Source organism: Pteropus medius, unplaced genomic scaffold (assembly GCF_902729225.1).
Source record: "Pteropus medius unplaced genomic scaffold, Ma_sr-lr_union100, whole genome shotgun sequence".
Lineage (NCBI taxonomy): Eukaryota > Metazoa > Chordata > Mammalia > Chiroptera > Pteropodidae > Pteropus > Pteropus medius.
This window is the reverse complement of record NW_024350319.1, coordinates 9,353,052-9,370,321: the sequence shown is the minus strand read 5'-3', so window position 1 is coordinate 9,370,321 and position 17,270 is coordinate 9,353,052. Positions and strand designations below refer to the sequence as shown.

Below are 17,270 nucleotides of genomic sequence, written 5' to 3'. Positions count from 1 at the left end.
ACTGCAGGAGACTCAGATAATATAAAATTAGAACTCTTCCCTCAAGGAACTTTCAATTGCCTTTCTCAATAATTAAGAAAGGTACATATACTTTAAAAGCAATTTTTTTAAATTAAAAGCATATAATTAAGTGTTAAAATATGTAGAACAGACTAAAATGCTAAAGGTTTTTAGAGTAGAGTAGAATCAGCTCTGAGGTGGTTAAAGAAAGCTTCATAAAAAAGGGGAGGAATGAGACCGAAGGAAGATGCTCCATTTTTGAGTTAGGGTTCAGTGGCTTGAGAGGGAATCTAGAATAATAACAACTGCCATTTACTGAGCTCATGCTGGACTTCTCTCAGCTCTTCAAAACGTACCACACGATCTCCTGCCTTGGAGTTTAAACACATGCTAGTCCCCCATGCTTTCCAGGCTCTGGTTACCTTCACTTTGTCCTTCACATTGACCTTCAATACCATGTCCTCTGTGAAGTCTTAAGTGATCCCCAGACCCTGCGAGGTTTCCTGGCTAAATGTTCTCACAACTTCTATTCTTCTCTTAAGTACTCCACACCACTGAATTATTTGTAATTATTTACTGCAAAGTTTCTGACTGTTATACAGTTGACCCTTGAACAATGTGGGGGTTCGGGGCACTGACCCCTCATGCCATCAAATATCTGTGTATAACTGTATGACTCTCTAAAAACTTAACTATAGTTGGCCCTTCACACCTGTGGATTCACAACTGTGGATTGAAAATACTGTTTTCAATTCGTGGTTGGGTGAATCCATGGATGAGAAACCCATGGATACAGAGGGCTGACTGTGTTTATTGAAAAACATGCATGTTGAACCTATGCAGTTCAAATCTGTGTCATTCAAGGATCAATTGTACATCAGTTAGACCTGGCCATTCCACGATGGTGGGGACTATCCAGTTTGCTTACTATTCTACCTCCAGGACTCACCATAATAAAAGCTTAGTAAGTTGACTCATAGTTATCTTGACAGCATTCACAAGCCTTACCTCATTTAATCCTTACTACATTGTAACGTAGGTACCATTCATTATTTCATCCATTTTACCAAATGAAGAAACTGAGGCTCGAAGAGATCAATTAATTTATCCATGTCACACAACAGAAAAGTCAAATGCCAGCCAGATGTGCCTGACACCAAAGGCATGTTGTCAACCATTAGGCCATACCATCCACCTGTTCATAAGGAAAAGCATGGAGGCAGAAATAAAATGATATTTCATGGTACAGATTTAGCTGGCTATAATAGGTCATGATGTGCAAAGATTCAAATTAAACACTTATTAAGGACCTACAATATGCCAGGCAGGCAGCCGAGTGTCTCTGACATGGGTTATCTTAGCCAGAATCAGCCAGTGGGTTTGGATTTATTATCTATTTCTACTGGAGATAACAGAAATAGGCCGAGAAAGGCTAAGTAACATGCCCACCCACACAGCTGGTGAGCAGCAAAGCCAGCATGATGAGGTGTGAGTTTGGATAACGAGATACCCACAAGGAATTTTAGAGGATTTGGGAGCACACTTTTGGAAGGTTTTTTTACTCTGGCCCTGTTTCCCAAGCTAAGTACTGACTGTCTTTGGCCAATTGGCACTGTCAATTGGCCAAATGTCAATTTCCACAACTTTTCCTGACCAAGTATGATCTTCAGTTAAGTGTTTTTGATGAAAGCCTGATAATATTTAACTGGACCACTAATGGACACCGCTATCATTAAATAGCATTTAGGAAATGCAAACCAATAGAAATGCACCGACTCTGCATTAGGCACTATGTTAAACTGGCATCTGTACAGACTGTGTCCAAATCAAGAGGTGGCCCTTCAAGGCAAATTATGTGGCTCATTGCTAGGGCAAGCCAGAGTTGGAAGAGCCAAATTAAAGATCAGCTCCTTAGTAAAATTGAACTTGACACCTCTTTCCTCAGGAGATGGAGAATTATCTTCCCAACATGCACTTTGGAACATCAATGTCAGCCCATCTGCTATATAAATTTAGATCTCAATACAGTATGTAAAGCATCTTTCTGCTGCGGTCATTAGCAGAGAGAAAAACCTCCAAAGGTCCCATCACTAAATGAAAACCCACAGCATCTGTTCCATTTTTTAGGGAACCTGTCATTTGTTCTGCAGCTCCTGGTAAAGGTCTGATGGGTGGAGACTGGGAAGTAAGCATGGAAGCAATGAGACAAAAGGTCAAGAGAACTATATGCTGGCCCCTTTCTGTTCCTACTAGCTCTGTGACCTCCGTCAAACCGAAAAATTTCAGGGCTGCAAAGAATCTTTAAGGTCCATTAGTTAAGAGCCTTTTAACTATGTTTCAATCCTTTTAATAACATCACTGCTAAGTGTCGATTCAGTTTACTCTTTACACTCAGGTGATAGAGAAATCATTACTTCCATTACCTCTCCAATCCTCTTTAACTTCTGAGAACTTTGGAGAAGGAATCGTGACTCAAGCACTGGAAACAGGAGAAAACCTGAGATCTGAAAGGCAACTAACTCTTAACAATACTGGAGAGTAGGTCACTACCCCATCTCTATGGAAAGAGTTATCAATCATTACTCAAGGTTAAGTGGTCACGTAAATTTCCAAAAATATAAAAGATAAAAGAAGAGTCCTTGACATAAGTGGCTTGTATATAGAGCAAAAGAAAGCTCTAAAAACGTGAAACTGTGAACCGAAATATCTAAAACAGAGTCAGTAATATCGAGGGACCGAAAAATGGAGTCGGGAGGTCATTAGGAAGTCAGACTGAGGCATTTTCAAACTCAGATGAGGTTCAGACTTTTGGACTTCCCCACTTGACCTAGTACATCCTGGAACTTGTCCCACCCCTCCACCTTGTTTCCATGACAACGCCTACCTCAATTTCACCACCCAGACTTGACCAATCCTATTTGCATTAGATATCACACCATGTTAAGTAGCCAATAAGAAAAGTTTCCTTTGTTCCAGCTTGTGGTTGCTGACTTTATGAGCTCCGGATTTCTTAGTCTTACCCTGAGCACATTTCAGGCCTTTCCCTGAATCTGCATCTCCCAGATTCAAATCCTTTAAGACCCCAAGTAAACTTTTAATTCATCTTACAGCCTCAGATCTTTATTGGTCGACAAAACCATGTTTTCAGCATGCAAGGCTTGGCCATAGATGAAAAAATTATTTAAAGTATATCACCTATATATGACAAAAAAAATAACAAATTGATTATGTAGCAATGCTACTCTAACTGTGGTTGTGGATGGGTGAAGGTCCACAAATTGTTATCCCGCAGAAGGAAATAAGAGCTTCTCTCTCTTCTCTTCTCTTCTCTTCTCTTCTCTTCTCTTCTCTTCTCTTCTCTTCTCTTCTCTTCTCTTCTCTTCTCTCTCTCTCTTTCCATATATATGTTTGTATGTTTGTATGTATATACATATATATACATATATATGTGTATATATATACATCAACTTTTTCAATAAGCATACTGCTTGCTTCAGCTGACTTTGTGTTGATTGTGTGTGCGTGCATGTTTGAGTGTCAAGACATTTTCAATGAAGGAAGCAATGCATTGATTTACATTTTGGTGCAAGCCCTTTATCTTGACCCAAATGGCAATAAACGGTCCACACACTGGCTACTTTCTGGAGCACTGTTGGAGAGTAATAAGGGGACACACCATAAACTTCAGCAGCAGGCATTGATGAACCTACTCACCAGATTGCAAGCATGAATTTGCCTCAACACACAGGGGCTCTCTCTCTCTGGTTTTCAAATACCTAGGCTAGAGAAGTTAATTGGCCTGACTCAATCGGTTGCTATAGCTGCAGAGCAGAGCCACGCGGCACAGTCCCCCCAACACTGCTGTAAAGGGAAATTGTTTAGTAAGCCAGCAAGATACCATTAAAGGGGTCTACTATGTTCCCATTTTACAGATGAAGGCGCTGACTTTAGAACTCCTGTTTGCCCAAGGTCCCTGGCTTATAAATGGTGAAGCCAGGTGTCAGTCAACTCATGTCTCTGATACTACAGCAAAAATTCTAAAACTCCCCACTCACTTCCCATTTCCTAACAAAATGGGCCCAGGAAATATTTTCACTAAGTCGTTAAAAATAAATAAGGATTCTTAAAATGGGTACCTTCTGAGAAGCCACACTGCTGAGATCTGTATCCTGCCTCCTCCACTAACTAGCTCTGTGACTTTGAACAAGTTCCTTAACTTCTTTGGGACTCTTATGGATAACTGCAAGGATTAAGTGAGTTAATCTACATGAAGACTTAAAAGCATGCCTGGACAAAAGGTCAGGCTAAAACAATGAATAGTAAGAACAACAAAGATGGCCTGAAATCACACTGATTTCAAAATTTACAATCAAGCTATAGTAATCAAAACAGCACAATATTGGTGAAAGAATGAACATATATCAATGGAATAGAACAGAGAACACAAACTGATCTACACAAACAGAGTTAAGACCTTTGACAAAGGAGTAAAGGTAATTCGAGGGAGAAAGGATATTGTTTTCAATAACTGGTATTAGAACAATTGGATGTCCATATACAAAAAAAAAAAAAGCAGCAGCTAAACACAGATCTTACATCTCTCACAAAAATTAACTTAAAATGAATCATAGACCTAAATGTAAAATACAAACCTGTAAAACTTTTAGAAGAGAAGAAAGGAGAAAATCTAGATGACCTTGGGTTTGGAGATGAGTTTTTAGAGACAACATCAAAAGCATGATTTAAGTTGGACTTTATTAAAATTAAAAACTTCTGCTCTGCAAAAGACACTGTTAAAAGAATGACAAGATAAGCCACAGACATTTGCAGACATTCACAAACACATATCTGACAAAGGACCTGTATCCAAATAACTCATAAAACCTAACAATAAGAAAGTTCAATTAAAAATGGACAAAAACCTTAACCTGCATGCAAATGGTTATCACTAAAACTCAGAAGCAACCAAGATGTCCTTAAACAGCTATCTTCCAAATTGGCTGTACAATTTTGCCAAGATCTGAGCAGAAATTTCATCAAAAAAGACATATAGATGGCAAATAAGTATATAAAAAAATGTTTAATACTGTTTCTCTTTAGGGAATTATAAGTAAAAGAACAATGGGATACCACTACATACCTATTAGAATGGCTAAAATCCAAGAAAAGCTGATAATACCAATTGCTAATGAAGAAACAGAACGGGCATTCTCATTCTTTGCTGGTAGGAATGCAAAATGGTACAACCAATTTAAGACCCTTTTTTAAAAATTTTATTAAATTATTGGGGTGACATTGATTAACAAAATTATATAGGTTTCAAGTGTACAATTCAATAATACGTTCATATGTATATTGCATTGTATATTCACCACCCAAAGTTAAATGTCCTTCTATCACAGTGATGGAGGGAAATATAACTTTGGGTATAGCCAATTAGAAAGACAGTTTGGCAACTTCTTACAAAGATAAGTCTAGTCTTAGCATACAATTTAGCAATCACACTCCTAGGTATTTACTCAACTGATTTGAGAACTATGTCCACACAAAATGCTACATGCAAATATTATAGCATCTTTATTCTTAATTGCAAACAAGATGTCCTTAAATAGGTGAATGAATAAACGCACTGGGGTATATCCATACAATGGAATATTATTCAGTTATAAAAAAATGAGCTATCAAGCCATGAAAATACATGAATAAATCTTAACGCACATTGCTAAGTGAAAGAAGCCAGTCTGATAAGACACATGGATGACATTCTGGAGGAGAGACAGTTAAAAAGAGATTAAGGGATTAGGGGCGGGGTTAAGTAGGTGAATAGATGAAGCACAGAGAATTTTTAGCAACTCTGTATGACACTGTAATGGTGGATAATAATACCATGCATTTGTCAAAACACACTGAAATTTATTGCACAAAGAATGAAACTTAACATACATAAACTTAAAAAAAAAAATCTTTTAAAAGGTCAGGAGAATCCCAGGATGAAATGCAGAATGTGACCAAACAATCTAACCTTATTACAAATGTATGAAATAACCTCACTAAGAAGGCTGGAGAAAAAGAAGTGCTGCCTAAGTAACTTTGGAAGTGAGTAGAGTTTGTAAAACTAAAGGCAAAATGAACTGTACATAAGCACAGTACTCTCACCGATAAAGCTATCTTCTTCCATGCGGTATGGTTTAACAATTCTGATACTGCTATACATGGGTACTGGAATTGAACAATTAAGTAAATGCATGGCAGATGGTGGGAACCAACTTTATCACTATTGGAAAGGAGGTTACAAATAAACAAGGGGAGGAGGCTACAACAATCCATGAGGTCATGGATTAGAGTTGGTGCCGTTAGTATAAAGTCATGTTTGGCTTAACACAGACACAGGTTGTATAACTTCTATACATATAACTTTGACCCTTGAACAACACAGAGATTCGGGGTGCTACATCCTCCCTCAAGCAGTTGAAAATCCACGTATAACTTTTGACTCCCACAAAATTTACTTGTTCCTCAGTAACCACAGGGAATTGGTTTCAGGACCCCCTCCCACCCCCCAGCAGATACCAAAATTCATGGATGCTCAAGGCCCCTACTTAAAATAGCATAGATCAATGCACAGAGGCAGCCGTCGGCATTTGTGGACTCCCAACCAAGGATCAAAACAATACAGGTATTTATGAAAAAAAAATTCACGTGTAACTGGACCTGTGCAATTCAAACTTGTGTTGTTCAAGGGTCAACTGTAGATGTAGTTACAGATTAGTATACACATATATATTTCCCTGCTGAGAAAGCCTATAAACAATAAACAGCTAGAGCCCAGATCTTAGTTTCTAATACTATACTTCAATAAAGGGACTAGGACTCCTTGAAGAAATGACTGATTCTAGGACTAGGGCAAGAGATATGCAAGATGAGCACAGAGTATGTCATGGTGTCATAAAATAAAGAAGTGTTCAACAACAACAAAATCACAATGATGGGGCATGTAAAGAGACCCAAGAGCCAGCTGAAAGAGCTCCCAGTGGCCGAAGCTGAAACAATCTGAGCAAAAAATAAAGTATTATAACCTGAAGCATGAAATAAATATCTACGAGTCTATACTGATATAAATGAATAAATGATTAAATAAATACATAAAGGGGAAGAAACAAATTCTCTGTGCAAAAGAATCCCAAAGAATTTGTGTAGATCTTCTGCCCTAGAGGAGGTGGACTGCAACACCCCACTCCTTAAGTACAGGCTGCATACAGCAACTTTCTTCCGAGAGCAAAGTGTGGAAACGGGCATAGTAACGTTATAGAGGAAAAACCTGCCAAACACTACCTCAGCTAGATGATAAAGGTCAACTTCAGCCCTAATAAGTCATGTTGACCGTATGGATCCTGGATATGATGTGATGAGAATGGCCCTTCATCTCTGTGGTCTTCCTCTCAAAAACCCACGATCCCATTCTAATCATGTGAAAACCTCGGACAAATTCCAAGAGAGGGACAGTCTACAAAATACCTGTCCAGTGCTCCTCACAACTGTCAAGGTCATCAAAAACAAGGAAAATCTGAGAAATTGTTACAGCCAAGAAGATCTTAAGGAGACATGACAACTAACATAATGTGGTATCCCTGACGGGATCCAAGAACAGAAAAAAGTGACATTAAATCAAAACTCAGGAATTCTGAATAAAATATGAACTTTAGTTAACAATAGTGTATCAATATTGGTTCGCTAAATATAACAAACGTGCCATACTAATGTAAGATGTTAATAATAGAAGAAACTGAGTGTAGGGCATAGGGTAACTCTTTGTATTATCTTCTCGGTTTTTCTTGTAAATCTAAAACTTTTCTAAAACATAAAGTTTATTATAACAAAAACAAAAACAAAAAAAAAAAACCATGCCTGGCATACAGTAATATTATATAATTATTAGCTAGTTAATAATCATATAATAATTATTGTGATGGTGATAGCAGTATTCATGGACCCAGGGGGAAAAAAGATTTGCTATGTGAGTTCTTTATATTCTTCCTGTGCAAATATAGTTTCACGGGCTCAGAACATAAGTCGTCACTGTGCTAGTCACCAAGCAACAATCACTGCAAACCTTGTAACCCCAACAAAAATAGCGGTACCAGTAGCTCTATGAATCAGCACTGCTGACTTTCTAGGGAGAAGGCACTTCCCTATTAACAGATAAAGGACAGGTCACCTGACACTTTCTCCAAGGCAGAGGAACTGGGAGAGCTAACCAAAAAATTAAAAATATGTATGGGAATGTAAATATTTCAATAAAGAGATGCTTTATAATCGAACTCCTGACCAACGGTCAAGAGAATGACCCTACACAGTGGCTGCCAGATGACCTAGAAACCCCAGAAATCAGAATGGTAGTCTTCTTAAACGGTAGCATTCCCTGATATACTGAGTGGCTTGTATTTCCCTTGTTTGAAGTTTTAAATCCTCTCTAAATGGGAAATATCCTGTCAGGCCGACCCACACCAACCACGGACGCTCCTCAGCTCTCTCCCAGAATGACCAGGATCAACACCGTGGATTGAATCCTCATCTGGTGCCTGACCTCAACATGACCGTGCTGCAGCCACCTTTAAACCAAGTGGGCAAAGGAGAAGAGCAGACTGGGCATATAGCTCTTCAAAGGTGGATGCTGCTCCTGTAAGTGTAAAACAGCCCCAGGGTTACAATCACATTTCATTAATGAAACACAAATAAGCAGGGACTGTGCTTAATTTACAGCAGGGGTTTCCAGACACTAATCTACCCCACGCCTGGCTGGGCTGAAGAGTGTTGGTTCATAACAGACCTTGACAGTGGAAACTGAGACACAAAGTAGCATCTTAAATGCAGCGAGCTTCTGGAGACTTCAACTGAGAAGCAAGCGAGTTTCCCGGGTACTATTGCTTAAACAGTGACGAGAGTGCCCTCTAGTGGTGGAGACAGGGCCCTGCATACAGGGTGTAAACCTCTGCCCCACACCTCACTGAGCTGGTCACCGCAGGTTCAGTTCATGCAGTAGGTTCCTGCCGTTTTATCCTTTTCATAATCTTGATGCTGTTCCAAGAGAATTGTCCATCCACACAGCACAAGTAAATTCCTGAGGGAAATGAATAGACACATTTTCAGGTGGACTGGGCCAGGTCTGGCTTCTCTTCTCTCCTGATCGGCATCTGCCTAGGTTTATAGCTCATTCTCAACATTGAAAATTGCAGCCCTGACTGCAAACCAAAGAGCTGACATCTCCACATCATCAACAAAGACCAAGCCAACTCATTAAGCCAGTAGGAAAAATCTTAAAGAACAAATAGAAAAAGCAGTTCATTTCCAAGAGGCCAACCTTTGGACAAACACCGAAAAGGAGAAGATATCCTTATTTTACCAGACCTTTCTCTCAAACCCAGCAGCCTAGAGCACCCTCAGACAGAGGAAAATGAGAAGTGAAGGAACTCGGAGTCATTAACCTGATATAGATTACGGCTTCTAAGTCATCTCATTAGAAGGCAAAATAAGTCACTCAAAGAAAGCCACATTTATTGTTTTAAACAAAATATAGTTTTTGTTTAAAAGTTAGTAACACAGGACAAGCTATAACAACAACAAAACACAGAAAAGACTGACTTGAGGAAGAAGTGGACCCCCTTCCCTGGACTTATTCCTTGTTTTATTGAAGCGAAGGAGGAATATGCCTAAGTGAAATCTCCTCCCCTAAGTGGGTTTGTTAGCTGGATGCTGCCATTCCATCTAATTTACATGCACATGCAGGTGAGGCCCTGAGCTGGGAGCAGTTCCAGCGGGTAGTCCATCTCCCCAGGGGCTGATGAGCCAGCCCATAGGTACACAAAGGCCCTGGAGAAGAAGCCGTGGCATACCTGGCTTATTGAGGTTATTCTGGCAGCAGAAACAGGAGGGCAGGGAAGGAGAGCATTATCAGTATCCTTCAAGTACAGGCAACTTCAAATGACATGCATAAAAAATAGCCACAGGAGAAAATATTCACAATAGTATTCAAAGTAATGTAAATTAAGGCAATGATTTTATATCATTTTCCGCCTATCAGATTGGCAAAATGAAAAAGAATAATACAGCGATTACTAAAGAAGATCTAAGGGAACAGACACCAGAAATCATTAAGAAGGGGAGTATAAAAATGGTTTCCCCATTTCTGGAGACCAGATGCATACAACACCTTGAAAGATGTGCCTATCTTAAGAACCAGCAGTTACCTTCTGGAAATCCTAAAAAGACTTAGACAAGCTTTTCCAGTATGAAGATCTCTTTCTCAAAAGTTTATGAATGACCGTAGAATAGGACCTTACACTTTTGGCTTCAGATAAATAAGAAAATGAAGAGATAATTCAACAGCCAAAATGCACCTAAGTATTGGGGAAAGTGTTGATGGAACCTCTCCATGTTTCTAGTGGACGTGGTCTTTGGGCAGGATTAGAAACCTCTGTCCAAAGCTCAGAATAATTTGTCATGTTTCTAGCTAGTTTCATGAGTTCAGAGTCACACACAGGCATTTTATTTCCAATTTAAATGGTTTCAGTCCACTGTCATCTTTTGTTTCTGCTATGGTCAACATCCTGAGCATGTTTCAGGCCATGGTCAACATCCTGAGCATGTGTCCTCCTTGACGGAGGCTGGTCGAAGCCTCAGGCTCAGCCTTGAGAATCACATAGATGCTTCACTTGCAACATTATCAAAGGCTTGTGGGCATTTCAGAATCCAAAAAAGAGCCCATCCTCACCTACCACAGTACTTTATACATAATCCTGACCCTTTCATCCAGAGGACCTCTACAAACATGAGATGTGCACAAGTCACACGTCTCATCCCACCTAGGGAGACATGCTTAGAAGCTGCTTTTCTGTGATAAATATTTCCTCCATGTCTTAAATAATCTAGACAGTAATGAGCTATTGTTAAGGGGATGGCTGTCAGGCTTTTCTAGTAAGGATCAGCCATGACCTTGGAAAAGCAAAAAGCTAGAAGCCCAAGTAAACACTTAAGACGTGACAATGACAAAAAGACATGAATAATAAATACCTTCAAAAATATAATCTTCCTGGGAGATTTTATTTACATACTCAGCCATTTTTGCTCTTCTCTGGCTCCCAAAGAGGATTTAATAATCTCTTTGACAATTTTTCACTCAGGGAAAGAATAACGAATCCACAGTGGGAAGGGAAATATTGTTCCATTAGTCAGGTGCAGTATGGCTCATAAATCACTACAAATTTAAATTTCTGCCTTGAGTAGCCAAGTGGAGAGAGCACCAGAGCCAGAGTCAGGAAACCTGGATTCTTGTAACCTTGCATCTTAGCAACCTTGGGGCTCACGTGCCATCTAAGCTTTGGATTCATTCCCTGTAGAGAAAAATGTCTAGGATCCTTTGGAAGGTAGGTATGGGATACTCGCTGTAGCAGAGCTGCCTGGGTCCACCGCATTCCTTTGGCATTTATTATTTCAGCGCCCACAGGCCTGATCTCCAGCTGCCAGCCCCTGCATCACTCTGCCTGAAGCTTTCTGGCCAGCAGATTCTTCACCTCTCAGGGAAGATAACTTGAAGGGGCCTGTGCTACACTATAACCCAGACTTTCCCAGTGGGATTGAGTTACGGGGATCACTAGCTTGATAACACACCCTTTGCTGACTTCCTTCCTCCTCATCTCATTCCTTACTTCCTCCCCAGTGCTTCTGGGAGCATCTGCCACAGAAACTAGGTGCCTTGGAATCCTGGTCCCTAGGAACCCAAACTAGGACAGGAGTTATATGCCTTTCTATCAGGAACTAAGTCTTTTTAAATGGCCTGCCCTTATGTGGTTAATCCTTCCTTGTGATGTAGGAAAGAAGACATTTTCTCCAGGGTAGACCCAAGTGTAAACTTTTGAGAGCCTGACTTTCATGTCTCCCCTCTAATATCTCAAGGCAGTTCTGACGGCTCCTTCTGATTCCTGGTAGTCTCCGCCACGGAATCACCAACAAAGGCAGGAGGCAATGATCTAAATGTATCTCCCCTTTTTGCATCAGAACTTAGGGCCACTCTCCACTTCCTCGGTGCCTGGCTCCCTTTGTGTTACGGCTTAGAAAGGGGTGCAAACACCAGGAATGTAGGCCTGAAGCAGGCTGAGTGCAAGTTGTGGCTAAAGATTCGAGGCCCAACCACTCCTTCTCAGAGTCCAAGTGGTTGAAAAGTTCATGCTTATAGCCTGGTGTATAAAGTGCAAAAAGGCCCAGCTCCACTGAGACCCTGACTTGTCAGAAACAGGCTCACCCACAGCCAAGATCTGCTGGAATAGGTACCTCCCAGCGTGCTGCACATATAGGCAACTGTTAGACCACCTCTGGAGAACTCTCGATGCCCCGTCTGAGGTGCTGTAATTGTCACCATCCAGATAAAACAGGTAGAAGCCAAACGGTGAGCGCACACCGACCCGATGCATCTGGCAGTGTTTCGCAGTGCCTAGACTTTGCACAAGCCACGGTCACAGGAAATCTGCTGGATCCCGTTCAAGCAGCACTGCTTTCTTTCCATGGCAGGTTGCAAGAAATTAGCACTATCCACAGAAAACCTCAGATCTCAAAGGGAAAGATGTAATGAAGGGAGAATATGCCAAAACTTCAAGGACTTTTCCAGGACAGGAGATGTGAACGATCAAAAGGAAAAAAGCAGTTAGGAGAGAACAGAGTCTGCCTAGACAGAGAAATGGCAAAACCTCCCCACTCTGAATTTCACATCGCCAGAAGAAGAGTTAACTTGATTCATCCCCGTTGGCTTTGCTTGACACCTTTCAAGAAGAAACTAAGCAGGAACACAAGAGAACGGGTCAAAGGGGAAAGTTGAGGTCGACTTGAAAGAATTGTGCCTTTCACCCCAAAGCCTTCAACATAAAATCCAGGCCACCAGGGTGGTGACTGGTGAGGATGCCCTTATAGGAAACAGAAAGAGGCTCTTAAATGGGAACTGAAAATGGGATCTTCAGTGCTAGACGATCTTGGGGATAAGCTAGCCCAGTCTCAGTCTCCTCTTCCTGCGGAGGAGGAAGCAGAATCCAGAAACATGCAGGCTTTACCTGTGTCACCCTGAGGAGGCCCCCATTCTTCTGAGCAGAGCTCTTCCTCGCGCCACGGCTGGAGAGTACACACTCAGGCCATCCTCGTGCTTCAGGGAATCTCACCATATCTCGCAGGAAATGTCACCCAACCTACCGAGCGACTCCTAAAGGACCCCCTTGGCTTACAGACTAGCAGGAAATGCCAGACTCCCAAGGAACTACATCCTCCTTGCCACTGCACTATCGGCGTAACCTTCATGCATGAGCCTTTTCTTTTCTTTTTTTTATTGTTTAGTGGGGTAACATCAGTTAATACAATTATATAATTTTCAGTTGTACATTATCATTTGACATCTGTATATTCTATTGTGTGTTCACCACCCAAAGTCCAGTTTCCTTCAGCTACCGTATGTTTGATCCCCTTTACCCATGAGCCTTTTCTTTTAAATGTCTGAATATGACAGACTGAGGACAGCCACGATCTGTTCCTCGCTTAACTTAGTCGAATGGCTTGTGAAGGCAAAATCCTGCATGTATGTCCTTGAAACGAAAGTGGTTTGATCAGTCTGTGTCAGGCACACAAGGATAAAAAGATGCGGGCCCTGGGACCACACACACCAGAAAAGCAGAGAGCACCATCTGCGATATTGTCCCTTTAGAAAGTGATCACCAGGTGTCACACACTGCACTCCAAGTTTTACGTGAACTTTCTGATCTGATTCTTGCCACAACACTATGAGTCAGGCATTGTTATCCCCATTTCACACATGAAGAAACTGAAAAGGAAATTGACTTTGGTTACACAACTAGTAAATGGGAGAATCTGGGGATGACAGTCTGCCTGGTTCTAAGCCTTTGCTATCCTACCCCCCAAATAAACACACATTTTTATTCATTTGGTTAATCCTCACTTTAGAATAGAACAATTTTAAGGTGGTGATGTATGAATAAACAGAAAAGCAGTATTAATTAGAAAGGGCCTGGGGGATTACAGAGAGTTTTGAGAGTGAGGACAAGTTATGCCTTGGCTGCCACCGAGCCTCCTGGGGACAGGAGACATGCTGCAGAAGAGAAAGAATGACACACTTTCCTGTGGCGCAGTGGAAAGCCAGCGTCGGCAGCCCTAAAACACACATGGGGCCTGGTATTGCCCAAGAAAATGTACTTTGCGAAAAAAGGGCATTGCTGTTTCCCAGCATTTGTTTATATATTTGGGGAGTGTCTGAATTCTCTCTGAGGGAAGGGAGAGCAAGCAAATAATAAAGAGAAAGAAATAAAGGTATTGGGGGAGGGGTGGATTTTAAATAGACGTGCCCTAAATTGGGAAACTTGTTTGCCCAAAAGGGAAAAAAAGAATGAGACCTGAAAATGAAACCCAAAAAGACAGTAAACTCCTCGAGCCCCTCACAATCCTCTCATCTCTGAATTCTTAGATCATTCTCTCCCACCGTGATGCACAGTTGAAATTTTTTGCAAACCAAGCTTTGTTCCATACCAAAGAAATGCCTTTTGGAAAAAACCGAAACAAACAAACAAACAAACTTTGGGGAAATAAAAATTCCCATCAATAGCCTCTTGAGGACATCAAGCATTCATCTCAAGGGCTCAAGTGAGGACACAGACGCATGTAAAGCACTACTGCAGTCCCTTTGTGCAGCCTGAGAATGATGGAGCTTACTTTCCTGGAAGCACAATGATGGGTTTGTTTCCTTTATTTATAAATTTACTGAGCATATTCCACAATGATGTGAGAGGCAAACGTGGATACCCCATGATCCTTTTTCAACTTAAAAGCAGCTTCACTACCAGGCAGAAAGCACTTACTGATAAAACAGGTATAAACAACAACATTCCAAAGAGAAGGACTCTGACAATCGGGGAAGGGTTGTGATTAGAAAAGACTTTCGAAGAAATGGTACTTAGAGAGTTAGACTCGGAAGCATGCAGAGAAACGGTGACAGATCAAAGGGCTAAAAAAGAGTGAACAAACCCAAGGAAGGAGCAGAGAGAGAATCAACACTGAGCACAAGCAGGAGATGAAGTTGAGACAGCTCAGTCATTCATTCAACCATATTTGAAACAGTGAGTACCCACTACTTGCTAGACACTGTCGCAGGCGCTTGGGGTACAGCCTGAACAAAACAAACATGCCAGTCACATGGAGCTTGCGTGGTGGTTGAGGGAAGACAGACAATAAACAAATCAATAAGCAAATGGTATGACATATTAAGAGGTATAAGGAATATAAAGAAAAAACCAAGCACAGAGGAGGATATTGAATGCTAAGAAAGGGGTAAGTGTGATTGCAAGTCAGTTGGTCCAAGAACAAAGGTGATCTTGAATATCAGGTTAAGGCATTTGAACTTGGGTTTATTGGGAACTTGTCTGAGAAAATGCTTGTAAAAGGCTTGTCAGTAAAAGTCAGTGATCAGTAGAAGTCAGCAATTGGTGGTAGTGGTAAATTTGAGATGATTTTGAGGAAATTAAATTTGTAGCATTACATAGGACCATGAGACACAGCACGGGATAGAGAGAGGCACACATGAGAGATAGCAGATAGAGGACAGAGTGCATTTAACTCATCACTGGTCTTGCTAGATACTTCTTAAGAAGGTTCTACCGGGGGGTGGGAGGTGGAAATGTGGGAATGAAGCACACGACAACCCAACCCCGCATCTGGCAGCGTATTAAATGTTCTGAGCTGTCCTGTGATTAACCAACAAACAGAACTGTGTTTAATTCTGTCTAAATCAGCATTTTGTACTCTTCCCTGAGCCATGTTTTAGGGGTCAAGAGGAGGTGGCATACCTATTAAAACATGGCAAGACAAACTTTGTGAAATGCTGATCAAGAGGGAAAGTAATAAAACCCTATATATTGGAAGGAGAGGATGGATTTGCATAGGAGAGAGAAACAGGTGAATGACAGGCATTGGCAACCACTCGATTGCGAGTGGACAGAAGTACAGAGAGTAGCAGAAGGGGAGGAGCCATTAAAGTCAGAGAGGACAGGAGGATGCCAAGATGTCACTAACACAGAATCCTCAAGAACATCTCAATCAAAAGTTGAGCCACCTTCTGGGAAGGCGTAATGAATGCTAACTCACCTCCGAAAGCCTACCACCTGACAGCAATGAAAACAAAGAATTAAGAAAGGGATAATCTTCCTTTTATAAAAAGAGAGAAGTTACAGCTTTAGACAGGCAGCCTCCTAGATCGCCCCTGCAATAAATCCTGAAAGGATAGAGAAGGATGGTGAATTTTGAAGAAGCAAAAAAAGGAGAAAGTGTTGTTTAGAGTTAAACCTTGTTTAATCAGGCTAGGAACCTAAAGAACATCTTAAATCATTAATCCTGAAAAGCATGTCTTGTCCATTCACACAGACATATATAATTCAAGCCTCTCTTTTCTTTGGCTGCTTAGCAGGTTGGCTGGATTTATTAAATTGCCTTTATACCTTTTAGATGGCAATAGGTTTGTAAAAAGCAAAGACCTAGGAAGCTATTTATGTTTATTTGCCAAGTTGTCTTAGAGAACCAGTACAGATTATCAACGTCACCTCCTAATCAGTGAGCAAATTTGTAAATTAATCACTTGTAAGTCTACATTAAATTTTAAAAAAACAGACTAACAAATTTTTTTTTCTGATGCTGCTATTCAGGAAAAGCCATTGAGAAAGCAGATGATTTACACATGTTAAAATTTTAAAGCCCCTATTATTAAACTGTCATGTAAAATTCACATTTATCTAATTTTTCAACACATACAGAATTTACTCTCTAGCTCATAAATGCCATCAATTCTGTGATGTCATTACAACACCATTAATGTAAATATAGCTATTTAAACAGCCACGGAGTCCTGAATCAAAAGTGAGTTTCAAGTCATTGATTATTATGATTTGAAAAGAACAAGACACTTCAATAGCATTTTGACCCAGAGGTATTCAACTGACCAGTGCTTCTCAAACAGTAATGTGAGAAAATTGTTAAGCTGCAGATTCTGATTCAGGTCTGTAGGGTGGGCTGGGATTCCACATTTCTAACAAGCTCCCCCGCAATGCTCACGCTGCTGGTACATACCCCGCTCTTTGAGTAGCAGGGCAATAGGATATTTTCCAGGGCTGAGGCTTAAAAGGAAGCAGCATGGTTTGACGAATTAAGCTGGGTGAAAGCAAGTGAGGTTTTTTGTTTTT

The 17,270-nt window shown here is 40.7% G+C and overlaps 1 protein-coding gene across 10 annotated transcripts in view; it reads right to left on the bottom strand.

The window, feature by feature from the left end:
- Nucleotides 1-17,270, bottom strand: part of ST6GALNAC3 (ST6 N-acetylgalactosaminide alpha-2,6-sialyltransferase 3) — a 478,754-nt gene that overhangs the window by 399,532 nt on the left and 61,952 nt on the right. For 3 of the 10 annotated variants that reach the window (XM_039838618.1, XM_039838619.1, XM_039838617.1), the window contains exon 1: nucleotides 8,828-8,965. The exons of 1 other annotated variant lie outside the window; for it this stretch is intronic. In XM_039838618.1, the coding sequence (XP_039694552.1) occupies nucleotides 8,828-8,860 (33 nt within the window). In that variant the 5' untranslated portion in view covers nucleotides 8,861-8,965. Of the gene's footprint in view, nucleotides 1-8,827; nucleotides 8,966-17,270 lie in introns of those variants that run through there. 6 more of the 10 variants (XM_039838620.1, XM_039838624.1, XM_039838621.1 and 3 more) reach the window with 5 other exon arrangements.